General features: G+C 48.2%; 3 protein-coding genes across 3 annotated transcripts; 1 reads left to right on the top strand and 2 right to left on the bottom strand.

Annotated features, from left to right (window-relative positions):
* The first annotated feature begins 5,504 nt into the window (after nucleotides 1-5,504).
* LOC128711013 (gamma-aminobutyric acid type B receptor subunit 2) lies at nucleotides 5,505-10,034 on the top strand. The gene is made up of 7 exons (XM_053805879.1): nucleotides 5,505-5,876; nucleotides 5,943-6,086; nucleotides 6,312-6,587; nucleotides 7,128-7,193; nucleotides 7,305-7,496; nucleotides 7,673-8,217; nucleotides 8,291-10,034. Exons 1-7 carry the CDS (start codon nucleotides 5,505-5,507, stop codon nucleotides 10,032-10,034), a joined length of 3,339 nt encoding a protein of 1,112 aa, XP_053661854.1.
* Nucleotides 10,035-10,635: 601 nt separating this feature from the next.
* Nucleotides 10,636-11,975, bottom strand: LOC128710781 (uncharacterized). Its single transcript, XM_053805633.1, has 3 exons — nucleotides 11,955-11,975; nucleotides 11,834-11,885; nucleotides 10,636-11,408 (listed from the first exon to the last, which is right to left on the bottom strand). Exons 1-3 carry the CDS (start codon nucleotides 11,973-11,975, stop codon nucleotides 10,636-10,638), a joined length of 846 nt encoding a protein of 281 aa, XP_053661608.1.
* A 2,001-nt stretch (nucleotides 11,976-13,976) lies between these two features.
* LOC128713560 (embryonic polarity protein dorsal) lies at nucleotides 13,977-17,532 on the bottom strand. The gene is made up of 4 exons (XM_053808420.1): nucleotides 17,097-17,532; nucleotides 16,506-16,940; nucleotides 16,045-16,439; nucleotides 13,977-15,971 (listed from the first exon to the last, which is right to left on the bottom strand). The coding sequence occupies exons 1-4, from the start codon at nucleotides 17,530-17,532 to the stop codon at nucleotides 13,977-13,979; spliced, it is 3,261 nt and encodes a 1,086-aa protein (XP_053664395.1).
* Nucleotides 17,533-18,976: the final 1,444 nt, after the last annotated feature.

The raw sequence follows: 18,976 nt of genomic DNA on the forward strand, positions 1-18,976 counted from the left end.
TACTGACAGCGATCCGGAAGAGTATGGGCCCCAAAAAGGGGACCAAATCGGACGCCAAATTCCTTTACCGGGACAGGCGGATTAATGAACGCCCGTTTGATTGGAACCGTTTTCAAACGAGATCAGTCCGTGATTGTGCTGCACCGATTCATTCAATCAATCGAAATTCCATTTCCATTACGTGAAGGATGTCTCGTTACCTGGGTTTTGCAAGAGCACTGGTACTTCGGGTCGGTTTGTTCCTTCCAAACCCTGCCAGCAATAGCAAAGAAGCGCTCGGTTTTTGCATCTTCGATTCGGCTTTAATGGGCCGCTTTCAAGTGCACTCGAGCTAAATGCATTTAAATTAAAATTCAATTAGAAGGAAACATAGTTTCCTATGCTGCCCCACGTGGCACCACATAGCCACACACACACACACACACGTAGGCAGCAGCACATCAATTGCAAAATCGATCGAGCAGTTGCAAAACGGCATGGCCACGCTGTATGGCACTTCATGAGGTTTTTTGGTGGCCGTGTATGTGCTGTATGATGTTTCCGGTTTCCGTTGCACTCGTTGCGCGCCAACGATGACAGCCACGAAAGCACTTCCGCACGCTTTCGAGTGGGCCCACACGTTGTCACGTTGAAGTCCTCCGTTACGACAAGCAGGGCCAAAGCGCTGGCACGGCACGGCGCTGTACGTGTTGAGCCCTGGCTCCACCGGCGTGTAAAGGGTCGCAAGGACGAGCACGAAGGGCGGGTTCGCTCGGTTTGCGCGTTTGCGGCAATTATCTGTGAAGAACAAAGTGAAGCACGTGCCGCCTGCTTGAACGTACACGGTGTGGGCTGTGGTGGCATTTTCAGCTTGGCGTGATGTGGCTGAGGTGCGTTCCTTTGGGGCTGGCGCTTATCCGATGGCCTGGTATTCTTTACTGCTCGCGGAGACAATCGAAAACTGGGAAGATTTTCCGAACGGCACTAGTATGGTTTGGCATTTTCAGGGGCGAAGCACTTCTTGCTTTTGAAGCTTCCTTGATGATAATTGGCCTCAAAGCGAGTTCAAAATAATGGCACGAGAATAAAACAAAGATTAAAAATTCATAATTTTAATGATAAAAGCAACAGAAGAGAAATTGCTCTTCCTTTCCACGGGAAGAATGGAAAGCATCTTAGTTGGCGCTGAGAAAATCAAACCGATTGGGAATGGAATAGTGCAGGAAGAAAGGGCAAAAAAATACACACCAACACCGCGTAGCAGGCTACGAGAGTCCTCCAGCATACCGATTCAGGTCTTTAATGGGTCCTCCTTGACTGCGTTGGAAGGGCAAATAGAACCCCAACAGCTTCCACTAAGTAAAACTAGCGGAAAATACCACAACAAAGCAGAACAATGATGAAAGACAATTCACTTTTTCGCTAACTCGTTGTTGTCGTTGAGCGTGGAATGGGGCAAGGGAGGGAATGCGAAGAGTGAAGTGAAACTGCCCATTCGCTTACCTATTGTGGTCATTGTAATTTGCGTCGAGTGCTTTTACCTTGCCCGACCCGGTGTGGTTTGTTGGTTATGGAGCGGCTTTTCGCAATCACTCTGCTCCTATGATACTACGATTTATTTTTCAAGCGAAACATTGCACAGGAAGCGTTTGAGCTATTGGCGGTCTTTAATTGTGTTGTGGACAATAATGATTTTTTGTTTAAAACCACAATTTGGTTGAAATTTTCTGGATGAAAATGTAAAAATTGAAGCTATCATCTTTTTAATATATCAAAATATAATATGACCAGGAATAGGAGCGATTTGTTGTGCTGCTTGCATACCTGCAGGCGTATATTTTGAAGTATGTTGAAATAAACGCCCACAGGTATGCAATGTGCATGACACATTTATCGTTTTTTTGTGAGCTCGTTCGTAATTTGCTCACCCTTTTTTTATCCGGGTTGTTACCTGGATGCTGATGCCTTCTTTTTCTCCTATCGCACGGACAATAGCATAATCCGTATCATCCGATCGACAGAAAATTCGTCAAGTTGTACTCGGCTGGTTGCGAACAATTGTAGGGATTTATTAAGGGACATATCCACCTTCAATCACTGCTTCCCCCTTCGAATGGCTGGTGCAAAACTCCACCTTCCCACATCGATAATGGTCACAGCTTTGGCGCTGGTGGCGGATGGTGTGTGCGGCGCGGTTCGTTCTGTTTTGTTTTATTGCGGTACATTCCGTAGTCGCGTGTTGCAACTTGCCGTTACAAGGACACAGCAGGATGGTGTCCCTGGTGGCGGCACGGTACGGATACCGGTGCGAAATTCTTGCGATGGTAGAAAAACCACAACCATAACAAGGCGAAACCTGAGATGGTGCGGGAAAGACATGGTACAAAAGAATGAGTAAAGCTCACCGCAGAGCCGAGGGAAAAGCCGTGAAACAAAAGCCCATCGGCCTGTCGTTATGGTGAAATGTTTTTCAACAAGCACAGGCGGACGGTGGGTTCTCGTGTCGTGTGAAGTAAATGGTGGTAGCGTGTGAATGGATGGCTTTAATCCGTTCTTGGCCTAGTGCTCATCTGGGCAGGTTGAAAGATTGGTGTTAACGTGTCAATCATGGCACAGGCAAATGCCTTTAATAAGGTGTAATGTTTTATTATAATTGCCAGTCGGGAATGTAGTAAGTAACAAAATTTGTTCAAGAATTTTCCAAAAATTGCAAGTATTTTTAGTAATCAGAAATTAGGAGAAATGTGCAATAAATAGTTGTACTGCCTAAACAGCCCTGTTTAAAAGTTATCTACATTCCCTTCGTTCGTTGGACTATTGAGACTTTCATTAAAACTTGCCTAGTCTATGCTCACCCCAGTCGAGACAATAACATCATTCATGGTACTTGGTCGTCCAAAGTCCGTGTTCATTCGCCTGTGTGTATGCAATTCCTCACACACGGTTCTATTGTGTTAGTCACGTATGTTGAGGGTGGGTTAGCAAATGGGGGTTTGTACTTTAACCCTTATTTCCTATACACTGGTTGACTAGATGGATGGTCCATCTCTTGCTCTCTTTCTCTATCTCTCTTCATCGCGTCCCATTTCCCACACTGCTGCAATTGATTCTTGACGGTATCCCTGCAGGGCCTGACCTGAACCTCCTTTTGTAGCGGGCAAGGTTGGGAAATCAAGCGTGCGAAGGTCATTTCACTTATGCGCTTTACATAAACCCGTTTTCGGTGCTATCCTGTCTGGGGTGGATGATATGTCGCTAATGGTTTGCGTGGACAAATCAGGCGAAATCGAGCAAGAGCACCGATAAACTGATGCACAGATCGGATGGATGGACTACCGGCCGTATTATGGCCACCGCGGGTTATTTGATTGGCATATTTGAAGTACACCAAAGCACATGACGGCATGTGTATGCCATTATGCCTTACCTTAGAGCGGTATGCTGAAGCGGATTTGCTTCAAAATTAATGCCATGCCATGGGGAAAAAAACGCACACCATAACATATGGATGACATTATCAAACGGAGCACCAGATTTGGTGGGCAGTTGGCATGGCAATGGGTGCGTGCACGTATGCCGAATTTCATCAAAGTTTGCAGACATATGCTGTAGCTAATAATACTTTGTACGTATGTCGCGTATAGGAGAGAGATGGAGAGAAAATGCAGCGATAACGTGAAAAGAACAAGGATAAAAATGAAATAAGCATACTTGAACAGATACTGTCGGCTTTTCTAATGAGGATCATATAACGCGGGAGGATTCTGTGGAATTTGTCATCCTTTCTACGCTGGAATGAAATGCTTTGTCGCGTATTATGATTGTATCAAAATAATAACATTAACTGCTCGAGATGCACTGAAAGCTGAATTCTAAGAGGTGTTATTGAACTGGTTGGAAAAAAGAAGAACGAAAGGAAGAGTACAGTTTTAAATTCCTAAAAAAATTAATTCTGAAGAACAATTTTAAATAATAAAAAATTAAAAAACAGTAAGCCTAAATGTATGCAATTCGGAACACAAAAATATATTTACTCCAGGGTTACTCTCGTCTATTGAGACCCAGGAGAACTGGTCAGCTTGATGCGTCCTTGAGACGTAGTAAGGCAATATCAACTTTCGAGGTGGTGTAGTGTAGATGGTTCTACACGACAGAACCGATATAAAAGCCTTTTCGATCCGTTCCCGCATCGCAAGCAACCGGCTACGTAGTAAAACCCAAATCCTGTATGCCATAAATGACAGGCATGGCCACGTAGATCGTAACACCAAGAAGAAGAAGAAATATCAATTATTGATATTGGGGTTAGAGCGAAAGGGCATTTGAACTGCACTGAACACGAACTATTGGGTCATCCAATGCTAAGGGTGAATGTGATCCTAATGGTGTGAGAGTTGTTGAGTTTTCTTGGATGTCGATTTAATTTAAGAACTGTATTTTAACTTATGTTGGAGTGATGGGGTGGTTAGGGTAAGTCATTATCATACTGTCCAACGTGACCTTGACTCTGGTTTAAAAATGGACAACTTTAATCCCTTGCCCTAGTAGGGTCTGCAAAACATGATTTAAGAAACGAGCGAACGTACTCCAAACAGATATTTTCAATACTTACCTTTATTAAGATGGATTTTACTATTGCTTCTTACCATCCAATGCACTTAGGCGCAGAAGTGCATCTTCGCAAATAGTTTAACACGCTTCTTAAACTCCCTCCTAAACGCTGAGTTTATTATGTTTGACAGGAATTTCGCTCGCTCTCTTGCGCTCGTTATCTTTCCAAGTCGCTTTTTAAGAAACGGCATCACTGTGCGGCATAAGTTCTCTTCCTACAAGCTACAACTAATGTATGATTTATGCTTCCCATGGCAAAATAATCGTTTCTCCTTGTTCCTACACCTACGTTTCGATGCTTTCAGGCTTCACCGCACGAAGCACCGTGAACGATACACCACCGAAAACGGATCATGGTGTAATCTGGGATTTATTTTAAAAATAACTTCCTTGCAAGGCAGTCCCCATACAGGGCAGCCACCTAACGTGATGCTGGCGGAAGGAGAACCGAGGCCGGTTGCCGGGTTGGGCAAAACTTTTCCGTTTTGTAAATGGTCCTGTTTGTTCGAAACCGGTCGCTATTGTCCGAACGGGCCGTCGGTCTGGTCCGTACGGTGGATGGACACTGAAGTTCATCTTGAAAACATGCACCAATAACATTTAGTGCCGGCCGGATAGGAAAGGATACTTCCTTAGCGAAGGCCTAGTTTAGAAACCGGGGAGGGTTTTGTTGTTCCGTTTTCGCTTTTTTATACCATTCCCGCTCTTTTTTGTTTCGTCTATTTCGATTCCACTTCAGACTGTGGACAACACGAGCGCACTTGAACGTGGTGGCACGTGCTGCTCTATCGCACGGATAAACCACGTTTCCGCGGGCTCGGTGTGCGCCAGTCGATGGCAACGGCTTACTGCGAGCAGTCGAAAAACGCGTCTTCATCTTGGTACACACTGCCGGTTCATCAGCGGTTGCTGCGATGAGCCGAAAGCCCTGCCCGAGTGGTTACGTGCCGTTGGCGATGATGATGATGCTGGTGCTTTTCGACGCCCTGCCACGACAGCTGATGGCAAGTGAAAGTGCCGCCAATCGGAAGTCTGCACCGAACCACACGAAGGAGCTCAATCGGAACATTATCAATACGGTGTTCGAACGTACCCGACCGACCGGCAGTGAGAGACGTGGCCGGGAGGTAACCATCCTGGGGCTGTTCGAGCTCAGCTCCAAGGGTGGCGGGGAACGTCGGGAGGGGTTCAGCGAGCTGGCAGCGGCACAGCTGGCGGTGCAACACATCAATCGCAGAGGGTTGCTGTTGGGCTACAAGCTAAAGCTCATCACGAACGACACAAAGGTACGGGCCGGAGGTGATGAGGACAGCGGTGAACATAAGTTCTAACATAGCGTGCTTGTGTTACAGTGTGATCCTGGCGTTGGGATTGATCGATTCTTCCACGCACTCTATACGCACCAGAGCAAGCGCATCATTATGGTGCTCGGGTCGGCCTGTTCCGAGGTTACGGAAAGCCTGGCCAAAGTCGTCCCCTACTGGAACATTCTGCAGGTAATGCAACGTGGCGGAATAAATAAATCGCTTCCCGGGTGAAAGTTTCCTAACGCGATGTGATGTTGCATGTGGGCGCCCAAAGGTATGCAACGTGGCGTTTTGAAATTCCTGTTAACAGATGAAGGGTTTGCACATTGCATACCGTTGGGCGTAATGCATAGCAGAGTAATTCATTTATATAAGTTGTTCTACTAACAGCGACACATTTCCCTCCCATTCAAGGTCTCGTTTGGTTCCACCTCGCCGGCGCTGAGTGATCGTAGGGAGTTTCCGCTGTTCTATCGCACCGTTGCACCGGATTCGTCGCACCATCCCGCCCGGATAGCGTTCCTGATGCGGTTCGGCTGGGACACGGTGGCCACCTTTTCCCAGAACGAGGAAGGCTACTCGCTGGCGGTGAACGATCTCGTGACGGAACTCGAGCGGGCGAACATTACGTGTGCCGCCACCATTTCCTTCGCCGAAACCGATTTTAAGGAGCAGCTGAAGCTGCTGCGGGTATTAACCAGTAGATTCCCTATCCAAAAACGGCGCGAAAGAAAAGTGTTTTTTTCCCCTGTTTTCCACCCCTTTTACGTACACACTTATGTTCTTTCCCTCCCCACCCCCCTTCACTTGTTTCCACTTCAGTGCAATGGTTTTTTCTATCTCTCTAGTAGTTTTTCCAGTAGAAAGTTGTTGTAATTGTTGCTCCCAAATGCCACCAACCATACACATGACAATACGCGCTAGGTAAGCTACCCGGAAACATCGAAACCCCATCATCACTCATCCATTGTTGCACACACACACACACACGCCCAGATATACATTTGTGTTCTTCACCCCTCCAGCTCTAACATCATCCCCCAATCCATCCTTCACGTAGTAACAACTCACTGCACTTTACCGTTCGATAAGAATCAGCTTCCGTCCCTAGAAATCGTTTATTATTCCAGCGCTAAAGATGTGCCATTTTCTGTCATTCTCTCTTCCCCCTACTTGCGACCACCCAATGCTTCATTTCCACCCACACCCCCCAATCGTACAAAAATATAGGATCGAGACGTACGAGTGATTATCGGGAGCTTTTCGCATGAAATTGCCCCTCAAGTGTTCTGTGAGGTAAGCAAAAAAAAAAAGGTCAACGTGGCACGTGCATCGAACACGCTGAAGACGTTGCGGCCAAACATCTCTTATCCGCTTTTGTGTGGTTTGCTTTCGTACCGTTGGCAGGTGTACAACCTGGGCATGTACGGTGCGGAGTATGCCTGGATACTGCAGGATACGTACATCTCGTCCTGGTGGTTGTCGGGCACGGAGTCGTCCGTCTGCTCCTCCAAAGCCCTGCTGACGGCAGTGGAGAACTTAATAATCGTATCGAGCTACAACAGCATCGTCGGGATGGGTACGGCCCTGAGTGGATTAGTAAGTATTGCACAACGTCGATCGATTGCCGATAATCTCGTACCCGTAGCGGTTTCATTTAGTTTCCCCTTAAAACCGGTACGATGTTTGCATGTTTGTGGAATCTTTTGTCTGTTTTAACTGTGCTTGTACCGACACGGACGATAAGAAGTCGCTTGGCGAATATTTCATTCCAGACGAACGATATCTTCCTGCAGAAGCTTCGGGAAATGAATGTCACCGGGACGGTGTCGCAGTTCGCTCCCCAAACGTACGATGCCGTGTGGGCGATGGCACTGGCACTGCGCGGTGCCGAGAAGTCCTGGTCCCAGCTCGAGGTCGCGAACCGCGTCCATCTGGCGGACTACGATTACACCCGGTACGACATCGCGCAGGAGCTGCTGCGCCAGTTCGATCTGCTGAAGTTTAACGGCATCTCGGGGCCGGTATCGTTCGAGGGTGCGGATCGCATCGGTACGACCTCGTTCCATCAGATACAGCGCGGCCAGCTGCAGATGATTGCGTTCTACTATCCGAAGAATGCAACGCTGGACTTTGGCTGCCGGTACTGTGTGCCGATTGTGTGGGCCGGCGGACAAGTGCCGATAGCGAAGCGTATTTTAAGGCTGCGCGTCGACACGATCGACCCGCTGGCGTTCTACACGGTGTTGATCCTTTCGCTGGTGGGCATCGGGATTTCGGTGCTATTTCTTGGCCTGAATCTGCGCTTCCGGAAGCTAAAGTGAGTAGAGATTCCGAAATGGTTCCTCCAAAAAGTTTCAACAATTTCTCATCCCTTTTCGTACATTCTGCAGAGCGATCAAACTATCGAGCCCGAAACTTAGCACCATAACCGTGTGCGGATGTATTCTCGTCTACACGGCGACAATTCTCCTAGGGCTGGACCACTCCACACTGCCCTGGTCGAGCGTTACCTTCTCAACGATCTGTATGGCACGCATCTACTTCCTATCGGCCGGATTTTCGCTCGCATTCGGCTCAATGTTTGCCAAAACGTTCCGAGTGTATCGCATCTTCACGCAGAGTGCGGGTGGCCTCTGCCGGGACAAGATACTGCGGGACACCCAGCTGATCTCTGTCATCGGTGCGCTGCTGCTCGTGGATGCGTTTGTCGTCTCGTTCTGGATGGCGGCCGATCCAATGGAGCGGCACCTGCATAATCTCTCGCTCGAGATAAGCGCTACCGATCGGAGCGTTGTGTTTCTGCCCCAGGTCGAACTTTGCCGCTCGCGGCACTACGAAAGCTGGCTGGGAATGCTGTACGCGTACAAGGGTTTGCTGCTGATCGTCGGTGTGTATATGGCGTGGCAGACGCGAAATGTGAAGATATCGGCACTGAATGATTCCCAGTACATTGGCATCTCGGTGTACAGTGTGGTGATCACCAGTGCCAGTGTGGTGGTTCTGGCCAATCTGCTCTACGAGAAGGTAACGCTAGCGTTCATCATCACCGCCGGGTTTGTGCTAATATCGACGACGGCAACGCTGTGCCTGCTGTTTCTGCCAAAGATAAAGGACATATTCGAGAAGGGTGAGGTGTACGATCCAATCATACACAGCATGGGACTAAAGCTGGAGTTTAACACACGCCGCTTCGTGTTGGATGACCGGCGAGAGCTTCAGTTTCGGGTCGAGGTCCAGAATCGGGTGTACCGGAAAGAGCTGGAGCTGTTGGACGCCGAAATTTGTCGCCTGGAACGGTTACTTCAGGACCGATCACCCCAAAGCTCTCCGCGCTCTTCCGAACCCAACCTGCAAGATACGCGATCTTGTTCGATTGCACGTGCGCACGGGTCGAGTGGACTGCCGATGCTGCTACTCTCGGTACTTCCACCGATAATTCCACGTGCTAGCTGGCCTTCGGTCGATCCCATGCTATCACCCATGAAGCGTAATATTGCCTTCAGCTCGCAGCCAAAAATAGATCCCGCAGTAACGACAGCAGGGCCGGTTAATAGTAGAGAACGCATCCTTACATCCAACAGTCGGTGTAGCGTTGATGAGCCACCGTCACTGGTGACACCGAGCGGAACCGGTTCCGGAGTGATGGGCAAGATTCGACACATGTTCACTCCGAGACTACAGAAAACACCTTCCGTGTCGATGATTGGAACACCGGGCACATCCACCACAGCGATCCGTAAGTCGGCACTGACGATATTCAACGAAATCGACACCGAAGACGATCTGCCGTTCGCCGTACCACAGTCGATCTACACGATCAGCAAGCCGAAAAGTGAAGAGCTTAATCTGACGGGTTCGGAGCCGAGGGTTAACTTCGTGCTGCCACCGACGGGACGGCGGCGTTCGTCGATCGTTCAACAGGGTGGTCCGGTGCGGGAGCGTATCCGTGGTTCGCCACGATTCCCGCATCGCATCTGTCCGCAGACGACAAGCCTTACGGAGCTGGGCATAGAGCGACCGCGGATCAGCTTCCTAACAGTGAAAAGTTGTGAGCAGATCCATGGCAAACAGTGTGAATCTCGCGCCAAATGGAAGTCGATGGATTCGTTCTCGAAGAGCATTGGTTCGCAGTAGTGGACCAAGCGAACCAATGCAAACCGGCAGGAACTGTCTGTGCGGACGTTTCGAAAGTCGTGATCGCTGAAATGAATAGCTTTCTCTTTGCACCATTCGATGAGGAAGCGCCCGTGTTGTATCGCAATAGAATCAGAAACGTGTTCGTTTACCCAAGAGCTTATCACCTGCTGTTCGGATGTTGTTTGCAAAGCACTGTGTATGTGCGCTCTATACCCAATCCGAAATCCCAAAACTCCCACCGGACCAACAAAAAAAAAAAAAACATATGCAAAACACAAGCCAAATAAATCTTCGCGTAATTAGCTCTTATGTATAACAAAATCTCAATGGATCTTCCTTGTTTCTGTTTTTTTTTTAGTTTTACTTGCCAATGGTCAGTATTGAACGTCCGCAATAGAAAACTTAACAATCAATTACACAAAATCGTCGTCAACACAGCGCAGGTCATTTGATGCTTACGGACTACACGATCTGAAGCGAAAGCATTGTGTTCGGATCAGTTTTGCATTGGGCGATTGCCGTAGGTGCGTAAGGGACAAAAGGGGTAGGACGAACTCGTCGGTACAGGAAGGGTGTGATGTGCGGATGGAGCCTTAACTTAGTTTAAGTCGTTGGTGCTGAGTTTCGTAAAGCTATCGGTCAGGTCCTCGTCGTTGTCGTTTCGATCCGGTAGCGTTTGGCCTTGTTCCTGCTGGGGTTGCTGTTGCTGTGTTGCCAAGAGAGCCTTCAGAGTTTGCTGCTGGTTGGAGATGGCATTTTGCTGGTAATTACCGGACGTCTGCATGTTTGCCGCATGCTCCAGACGGTTCAGCTCCGTCGTAGAGAGCGTCCCCAGTACGGATCGTATCTCGGACGAGTTAAACGGTTCGAGGTTCGTAAAGTCCAGGTTCATAAAGTTCAAATCGGACCCCATCGAGGGTGGACCCACGTTCGGCTGGCTGTTGTTGATGGGGATCGTGTTCGCTGTGTTCATGGTTAGCATCGATTCGCCGGTAAGTGGCAGCGAGCCAAAGTTGCCCAGATTGAAGGACTGCTGTTGACTAGGGACGTTTTGGTTGTGCAATGGTATGGGCTGCACCCAACCGTTCGATGGACCGGGCAGGTTGGTTTCGAATATTGGCACACTGGCGTTCGGTTGCTGCGGTGCTGCGCTGTTACCGAAATTGGTAGCAAAGGTACCGAACAGATTGCCGACGGGGCCGCCCAGTGTGGTGTAGGCGGGTGGGGTAGGTGTCACATTGCCGGGATCCAGGGGTGAGATCGGACCACCGATGCCTGGGGACGGTGTGAGCGTGGACGGCGATCGATCCGGTCCCGGTTCAGGCATCGGTTGCAGCTGATATTGGTTCGATGGGTTGTGATTGGGCGAGTCTGTGGAATGCGAAACGAGCGTGAGAATAAGTACCCAACAGATTAAGCGTTTTCTCAATAAATTTATGTTTACCTCCTGGTTCGTTTTTAATTTCCTCTTTTTTCATCTGCGGAAACCCACTCACATTTTGATAGCTGTAAATGCCTCCTGTTGAGGAAAAAGAAGCGAACAAAGTTAATAAAACATGCCCAACTGTACAACTAAACTAAGCCACAGCAAGTATCATGCAGAAATTAAACCAATTTGAAACCAATATAAACAAACACCATGCACCAAAAAAGGAATGTTAGAAAAATGATTAGCAAAGGAACACAGTAACAAAAAAAAAAGATTAAAGAAACAAAATAAACTTAAGCAAAACTATCATTGCCACACACTTTAGTCTAAATCAGTTAGCTGTTGTGAACATCACTCTGAACCGTACCTTTGTTGCAGACACTCTTACTCCTGCCAACCCTGCCCTGCTGTAGGATAACCTGTACATGGATATAAATCTAAACGCGTGCTGGAAACACATGGTACCAAATTGTTTGTTTTTATCTTACTTTCACACCGCCTTTATTCATCTTTTATAAAGATTAACAATTTGACTTAGTGCGGAGGTTGGTTGATCTGGTTGACAGTGTAAAACTAGTTTCCATCGCTCTGCGATTTCCGGAGCCATTACCTCCGCGCACGCATTTACAACCTAGTAGCAGTAATGGTAGTACATTTATTGTATTTGGTTTCCTTTTGCGCAAATTTGCAAGCCTTTGTTACTTCAGTTTTACAACGGCGTACAAGGATAATGGTAATATTAACTACTGTATCGTTCTTTTTCTCCCTTTCATCTGCCGTCAGGGCAGGGAACAAATGCCAATTGGTTGCGTACTTTTCGTCACACATGTGTAACGGATCTATTTGCTATTCTATGCATATAGTTTGCCAAATTTCGCTTGTGACAGCCAACAACTAACAAAAATGAAGAAAACAAAAATGTCCTAAACTCTCGTACTGTTATAAAAGTCTGTGTGTTTTTTTTTTTAATAAGTACAATTAAATTGCTTTAAATTATTTTTGTTTCAGTATCTGTTACCAAACTCACTACAAAATAAACAAAAAAAAAACACACACTCGTATCGGTTCTTGTCTGCCTAAGTACATGTTTGTAAATGTATAAATTCGAGACGGCGTCAAAGTTACTCAAAATTCTGACTAAAACCTCTTCCACTTCATAGATTAAAACTCGTATGTCAAAAAGTGACACACCCTGTAGCGATTTCCTTCAATCCACATACAAAAATTCAACAACTGCTGAATGCGAACCTTCCACCAGTCCTGCACGATTGACTAAATCCGTCCTAACAGCAAACAATGTTCGGTATTTCAAATGTTCAAACCTGTTGCAAGGACATGCGCGCCCTTGCAAACCGCGGTTCTATCGCTAACAAATCTCACAAATAGATGGCAATGCTGGTTTGAATTTCAAAATTCTTTAACGCTAACGGGTTTTGTTTTGTGTTTGTTTTGTTACATTTCGAATGTTAGTTCCCTTCACCGTTTTTTTGTAACCAATTCCGTGTTTGTATTATTAGTAGTAGGTACCCAAATTTCAAATTCTACAACCACCGGCGACACAAATACCAACAGGACAACAATTAGGAACCAATTTCCGCCCAATACGTTCGGCCAAACATCCGGTCACAACTCGCAAGACGCGACCGAGGATGCTGCCCTTTTGCCAAATGTCAAACAATGGTACAACAATGATTTTTCTTTTCTTTACTGTGATTATGAAGTTTTCTACATGATGGTCAATGTGGACGGGTTTGGAGCATCTCCTGGCGAGATAGTGAGGATTGGACATTGCAAGAATACATGGACAACTTATCACAATAAGGCGAGATAGACAACGGTTGTGATACTACAACAGGAAGAAAGGTAACCATGGAAACCCAAACCGGAAGAACCGGCAGTGTACAATGAAGAAGCGAACGAACTGTGCAGTGAATTTTGAACAACAAAATGAAACCGAAACCAATGGAGCGAAGACCCAAACAACGCCGTGTGTTTGTGCGGGGAAATGGAAAATTGGTACTCCAACAGCGGAGAGTGAAGCAAAAACTTACGGGGTAAACCGCTCGTCGACGCACCGTGACCGTCAGTGCGGGTAAACTGCGATAGGTTCGGAATATTGCCCGACACCACATTATCCTGTGGTGACTGACCCCGCAACGGTGGCGCTACCGGTAAAAAGACATTCGATGAACTCGCTAGCTTCTGGCGCTTTCTTCGCAGTTCGACTATTGTGCGTCGGTTTTGGGGGGAGGATATTGATCAAGCCGTTTGGCGCGAGTGCGTGTACGTGTATTGTGGAGGGCGTTAACCGAAAAAAAACAATGCGAAAAAAGAGAAAAAATCACATTAGTACAGGTGTGCCGGGGTGATGGTAACTATGGTATATGCTGCGATGATCATGTAACGATTATTGCCGCGATCGTAGTTGGCTATGATATGCACAAGAAATCATTGCTCTGGAGTAGCTCAGGGCACAAAAGGGGATCAAAAATAAAATGTATCAGTTCCTCTCAAACATCACTATCGGTGACCATTCGTGTGATTTGGCTCTGATGCTGTTGCTGCTGCTGCTGCTGCAGCTGCAGCTGGTTCTGCGGATACTGTTGGACGGTGGCGACCAGTGGACTTGGTTCTACGGGGGCATAATAGCAGGAAGTTTCATCGAACTCGCTGAGCGCGGCATTCGGGGCGATCGAGGTATAGAGAGCAAAGTGTTCCGCCTCCGTCAAATCCACGTTCGGGTCCAGCTGAACGCCGTAGTTGCCCTCGACTAGATTCTTTATGCTGCGCGCATCGGCGATCGCTACCAGCTCCAGATTACCGTCCTGTATCGGTACATCCAGCTGCAAGGCGCTGACCGCTTTGCGATCGAGCGGTGGCAGTGAAGCCGTACTAGCCCGCTCGTACGAATCGTTGCCCGGTAGCGACAGGTGCGTTCCACTGCCACCATTGCGCGATTGCATACCGCCCGTCGGTCCGTCACCCTTCAACGGGATGTAGATATAATCCGGATTGGCATCTGAAGTTGGTCGCCGGGCACTAACGCTACTCACGCTTCGAGCGACCGGTTTTCCGGTCTTGCGTTTCTCGCCCGACGACGAATCACGCAGCGAACCTTTGCGGTGCGGTGACGAACCCTCAGTACCGCTAAAGTCCACCGTCAGACTTGGTTCTTTCGAGGTGCCGGATGCGTTCTTGCGATTGAGCGTGTTGGTGCTGGCCGTTAGGTCCGATTTGCTCTTCTTACGTGAGAACAACTTGGAGAAAAAGCCCGGCTTTTTGTTGCCGTTCTTGGGCAGCGTGCTAAAGTCTCCCGGTCCCGTACCTCCAGCACTCGAAGAACCCTTCGAGGGTGAGCTGGGCGGTGTGGGCGGAAGCTTTTTATTCAGCGGACTATCGGGCGATTTCATGATGATGATTTGATCGGACTGGGGACGAGGTGCCAAACTGCGCATGGAACCCTTGCGTATGATCGTATTCAAAAGCACCTCATCGTTTGCATCCAGTGCGTTGTTTTCCTTGTTCTGAACACTCGGTTTGGCACGCTTCGGTGGCAATGGGGGTAGCTTTTCCATTTCTTGCGATTCACGCTTCAGCGAGGTTACATCGATCGTGGGCACATGGAGCGGTTCCACCGCATCGTACACACCCGCATCCAGCTTTGCATGCTCCGGTCGCGGAGGAATCGGCGGACCAAGCGTAATCGAGAGCGGATTCTTGAAGGCCCGCTGAAGGCTAGTGTAAGTGGCTGCATCATCAAACACCTCGTCTATGTCCATCGGTTGACCGCCGGGTGATCCGAGCTGGACGGGTACCGTTTGTTCGAGCGTTTTTAACTCCTGCTCCAGTATCAAGTTTTCGCGGCGCAGCTGGTGATCGGTGTAGATCTCGTCCAGCTCAGCCACCTGCTCCAACAGCTCCTTCAGAGTCTGATCATCGTCCGGTACAGCGGCAGAACCAGCAGCAGCAGCGTTAGCAGCAGGTGCAACGAATACATTCGCATTTGCGTCAGTGTTGTGCGTCGTGCCATCGGGCAGATCGAACGAATTGGGCTGATAAACGTTGTTGTTAGTGTCACCGATGATCATCTGATTGTCATCGCCTGAGGAACCGCCATCGCCGATAGTGTTTCCATTGTTGGCTGTCACGTTGAATTCGTTTCGTTGTATCCATTCGGTCGTTTTCTGGTCGCTGGTTACCGTTTCTGCGACGAAAGGCTTATCCTCAATGATCGGTGTGTCAAGTACGATCACTTCCTCGGTACGCAAAGCAGGACCATTAGCGGGCTTAACTACGGCTGTCTGTTGCTCCAAGGCCGATCTGTTGGAGCCCTCGAGCAAGATGCGCTTGATGAGCTGATTCTCGGGAGAATCAGCGTTGGGATTTTTCATGAGTTCACGATGCAGTGCGGAAAATCGACGCCTACCTGAGTCTGCTGGTATGAACTGGAAATCTCGAACCTCCGAGTATGTGTTGTCCGATGGTCGTTCCAGCTGCACGTAAACCTACGATACGAAACAAAGTGAATATGAGTGTCTTCGCATATATCTCACTACGAGGCTTAGACATTTGACTAACCCGCACAGGATCACTTATTTCAATCGCTTTGTACGGTGGTGTCCGGAAGCTAATGGCAACTTGCTTGTGCACGTCGGTGTGCGAAAACTCTGCGTAGTTCTCCCACACCGTAATATTGCCCTTCTTCTCGAAGAACCGCACCTTGATGTCTTCTTTGACAACTTTCTCACAGAGCAGAATGATCTCCTTTCCACCGGATGCCGGTGCACAGCAGTCGCTCAACCGGCAGATAATCAGATCGGACATGGCCTTCTTATCGTAGATAATATCCGACACAACCGGAGTGAGCGGCTCTGTGAAGCGTCCGCGCTGTTGACCTTCAAGAAACACCTGGAAGCACAGACGGACAGCGTTAAGGTCGATCGAGCCGGGTTCCTTGGCGTGCCCAAATCCAGCTGCAAGAAAAAAAGATACATCCGGTTAGCATTGGAGACACGGATAGTGACACGTGCGCTACTCACTTCTGTACGGATCGACACGAATCTCTTGGCGCAAACGCAGTGCCTCCTCGACGTCCTTCTTTTTAACGCACTGTATGCCCAGGTTGTTGAACGTGTAGCTCATGGTGGTACTGTTGATCTCAACCGTACAAACGCCCTTCTTGCAGCCCTCCTTGCCGACAAGATTGTGCGGGTGCGGCTTGTGATCGGGACCTTCCTTGGTGACGCAGGACACCACAACAACCGCACGTCCCCGATAACCGTGCACCTGTATGCTGGGGAACGTTTTGTGATCGGTCGTTGTACTGACGCCGGGAATCGAACCGGCCGATCGTCCTTCGCACTCATAGCGAAACCGCAGCGCCTTCGGATGCGGCTGTTCCGTGATCTCCACGTACGGGCGTTGCGTTGCTACTGGTGGCATTTCTTGGCGTATATCTTCACCGATTACGTGAACTGTAGAGTAAACGGAGTGGATGGAACAGTTAGCATAAGCTTCAAAAGCAGCAATCACAAGGTTAAGTTTGACCGGAATACACCAATAGCGCGAATAAGCAAGATTTTGGGGAAAGATCTGGGGAAGATCTGGTCTATCTACAGTACAATTATTACCTTCCGGTTGGAATGCGGGAGATGGTATTTGGATTGGTATTGGTGATGGTTTTGGTGGAGATAATGGTTGTTTGGTTGTCGCCACTGGTGACGGTGACGTGACGGTAATAGTTGGGGAGGGAACTTTACTTGCGTCCACATCACCCCCACCGTCGCCAGTAACGGGGCAGGTGGACACACCACGGTTAACAACTATCTCAGGATTATTGTGTACGATCACATTGTACAGTCCCGCGATCGGGGACCGTTGCAGATGGTCGAGTTTGTGAAAGAGATTGAGATGCTCGTAGTCGGACGATGACGTGGAAGTGTCCGACGATGCAGACGAGTTGTAACGGCGCTCGGTGTCACCATCGGTGTCGTCGGTATAGGGAGTATAGGAACGAGTGGCACCGGTAGACGAGTAGGGATCATATCGATGCACCGGAAAGGACATTGTTGGTTAGTATTCGACGCAAGGGTTTGTAGCTGTCTAAACAGAAGGCAGACAGGGATGGGTGTTACTGACCATTCAAGAAGCAACCTAACCCTGGGCAGCTTGTACATTCGTTTAGTTACAAATTTAATTATAGGTTTATGAGGTCCAGACGTTCATGTGAGTATGTCAGTACGCAGGATTAGCGTTAACAAATCGAAAGCTGCGATCAGCACCGATCGGTTCAACATGGATCGAGTTTGTTTAATTTTGTACGATGATTTCAAATGTGTGATTTTTTTTTATACTGCTGTTGATCTCCTCTCTTGCTGCCAGCTGCCAAAATCCGCACGAACATGAGTGTTGAGATACGGAAAGAGCTCAGAGAGAACCTCGTCATCTCACAGATTCGCCACAAACATTGAACAGGATAAATGATCCCAAAACCCTATTGCAACTCTGCAACACTCTCGTTTTTCACACTTTCATAATTTTTCCTTTTGTGTGTGTGTGTGTGTGAGAGATCTTTTCTTAATCTCTCTTCTAGTCGAGAACGATACAACATAGCCCGTACATACCGACCGCCAAACGGTACAACACGGCACGGTTCGTGGCCGTGCCTGATCGAATCTGCGGACTAATGGAGAAATCTATTTTTAAACATTTTCATCGCGCTATCGAGAGCCACTGAGTCGTGCGAGACGTTAGCGGCCTGCATCAAGCGGCGGCACACGCTAAACCGCCGGGAGTTGCAGCTTCATGTTACGGAAAATTGGACGTTCCCGGGGAGATAGATACACATTTTACATCTGTGCACCTCACTGGGTTAAATTATTTTTAAGAAAATTCGCCCGCTAAGGTCGCGCCTATCGCTGCTGGAAAGCGCAGACCAACACGAGCTGATCTTCCATCGGGAATGGAGTTGTACCGATGGGGATTGGTTTGCCAAGGGAGATTGGATTTTTTTTGTTTTCAATATTGCATTGAGTTTTCGCACTCGGTTAGTTACAAAGATAGCACAGCGAGTGGGAAGAAAGAGAAGAACGTTTGCTTTTGTACAGTGAACGAAGCGAATTTTTGCACAGCACAGCGTCAAGAGTTATCTAAGGTCCATACACAAAACTAGCGGCGGCAAAGGTCACTTTTGCACCTTGGCGATTAAAATTGATAAAGGAAGTTGTTTAGAGCTTAGGCACAGGACACAGTTCACAGCACAGAGAGAATGAATTTTAAAGCAAATTATAACCGAACCTCCAATGATCACGAATCGTAATGTCACACCGACGTTGGTTCACGTACGACTTGCGTGTACTTGCGTGCGGCGAAAACTGGTACCGCTGGGAAAATGGGAAACGGAAAATTTTCCACCCTACTCTCTCTCTCTATTTCTCTCCCGATCGGTGTAGGGATAGGTCGCTAGAGACTCTCGCTCGCTCCATCGCCGATCGACAGCCACTCTCTTGCT

Source organism: Anopheles marshallii, chromosome 3 (assembly GCF_943734725.1).
Source record: "Anopheles marshallii chromosome 3, idAnoMarsDA_429_01, whole genome shotgun sequence".
Classification (NCBI taxonomy): Eukaryota; Metazoa; Arthropoda; class Insecta; order Diptera; family Culicidae; genus Anopheles; species Anopheles marshallii.

Coding starts and splice junctions, on each gene's coding strand:
- LOC128711013 (XM_053805879.1), top strand. CDS start 5,505: ATGAGCCGAAAGCCCTGCCCGAGTGGTTACGTGCCGTTGGCGATGATG. Junction 5,877..5,942: donor TCATCACGAACGACACAAAG/GTACGGGCCGGA, acceptor CTTGTGTTACAG/TGTGATCCTGGCGTTGGGAT. Junction 8,218..8,290: donor CTGCGCTTCCGGAAGCTAAA/GTGAGTAGAGAT, acceptor TACATTCTGCAG/AGCGATCAAACTATCGAGCC.
- LOC128710781 (XM_053805633.1), bottom strand. CDS start 11,975: ATGAATAAAGGCGGTGTGAAA. Junction 11,886..11,954: donor TGAATAAAGGCGGTGTGAAA/GTAAGATAAAAA, acceptor ATCCATGTACAG/GTTATCCTACAGCAGGGCAG. Junction 11,409..11,833: donor TAAGAGTGTCTGCAACAAAG/GTACGGTTCAGA, acceptor CGCATTCCACAG/ACTCGCCCAATCACAACCCA.
- LOC128713560 (XM_053808420.1), bottom strand. CDS start 17,532: ATGTCCTTTCCGGTGCATCGATATGATCCCTACTCGTCTACCGGTGCC. Junction 16,440..16,505: donor TCGTGTCGATCCGTACAGAA/GTGAGTAGCGCA, acceptor TTTTTCTTGCAG/CTGGATTTGGGCACGCCAAG. Junction 15,972..16,044: donor AAATAAGTGATCCTGTGCGG/GTTAGTCAAATG, acceptor TTCGTATCGTAG/GTTTACGTGCAGCTGGAACG.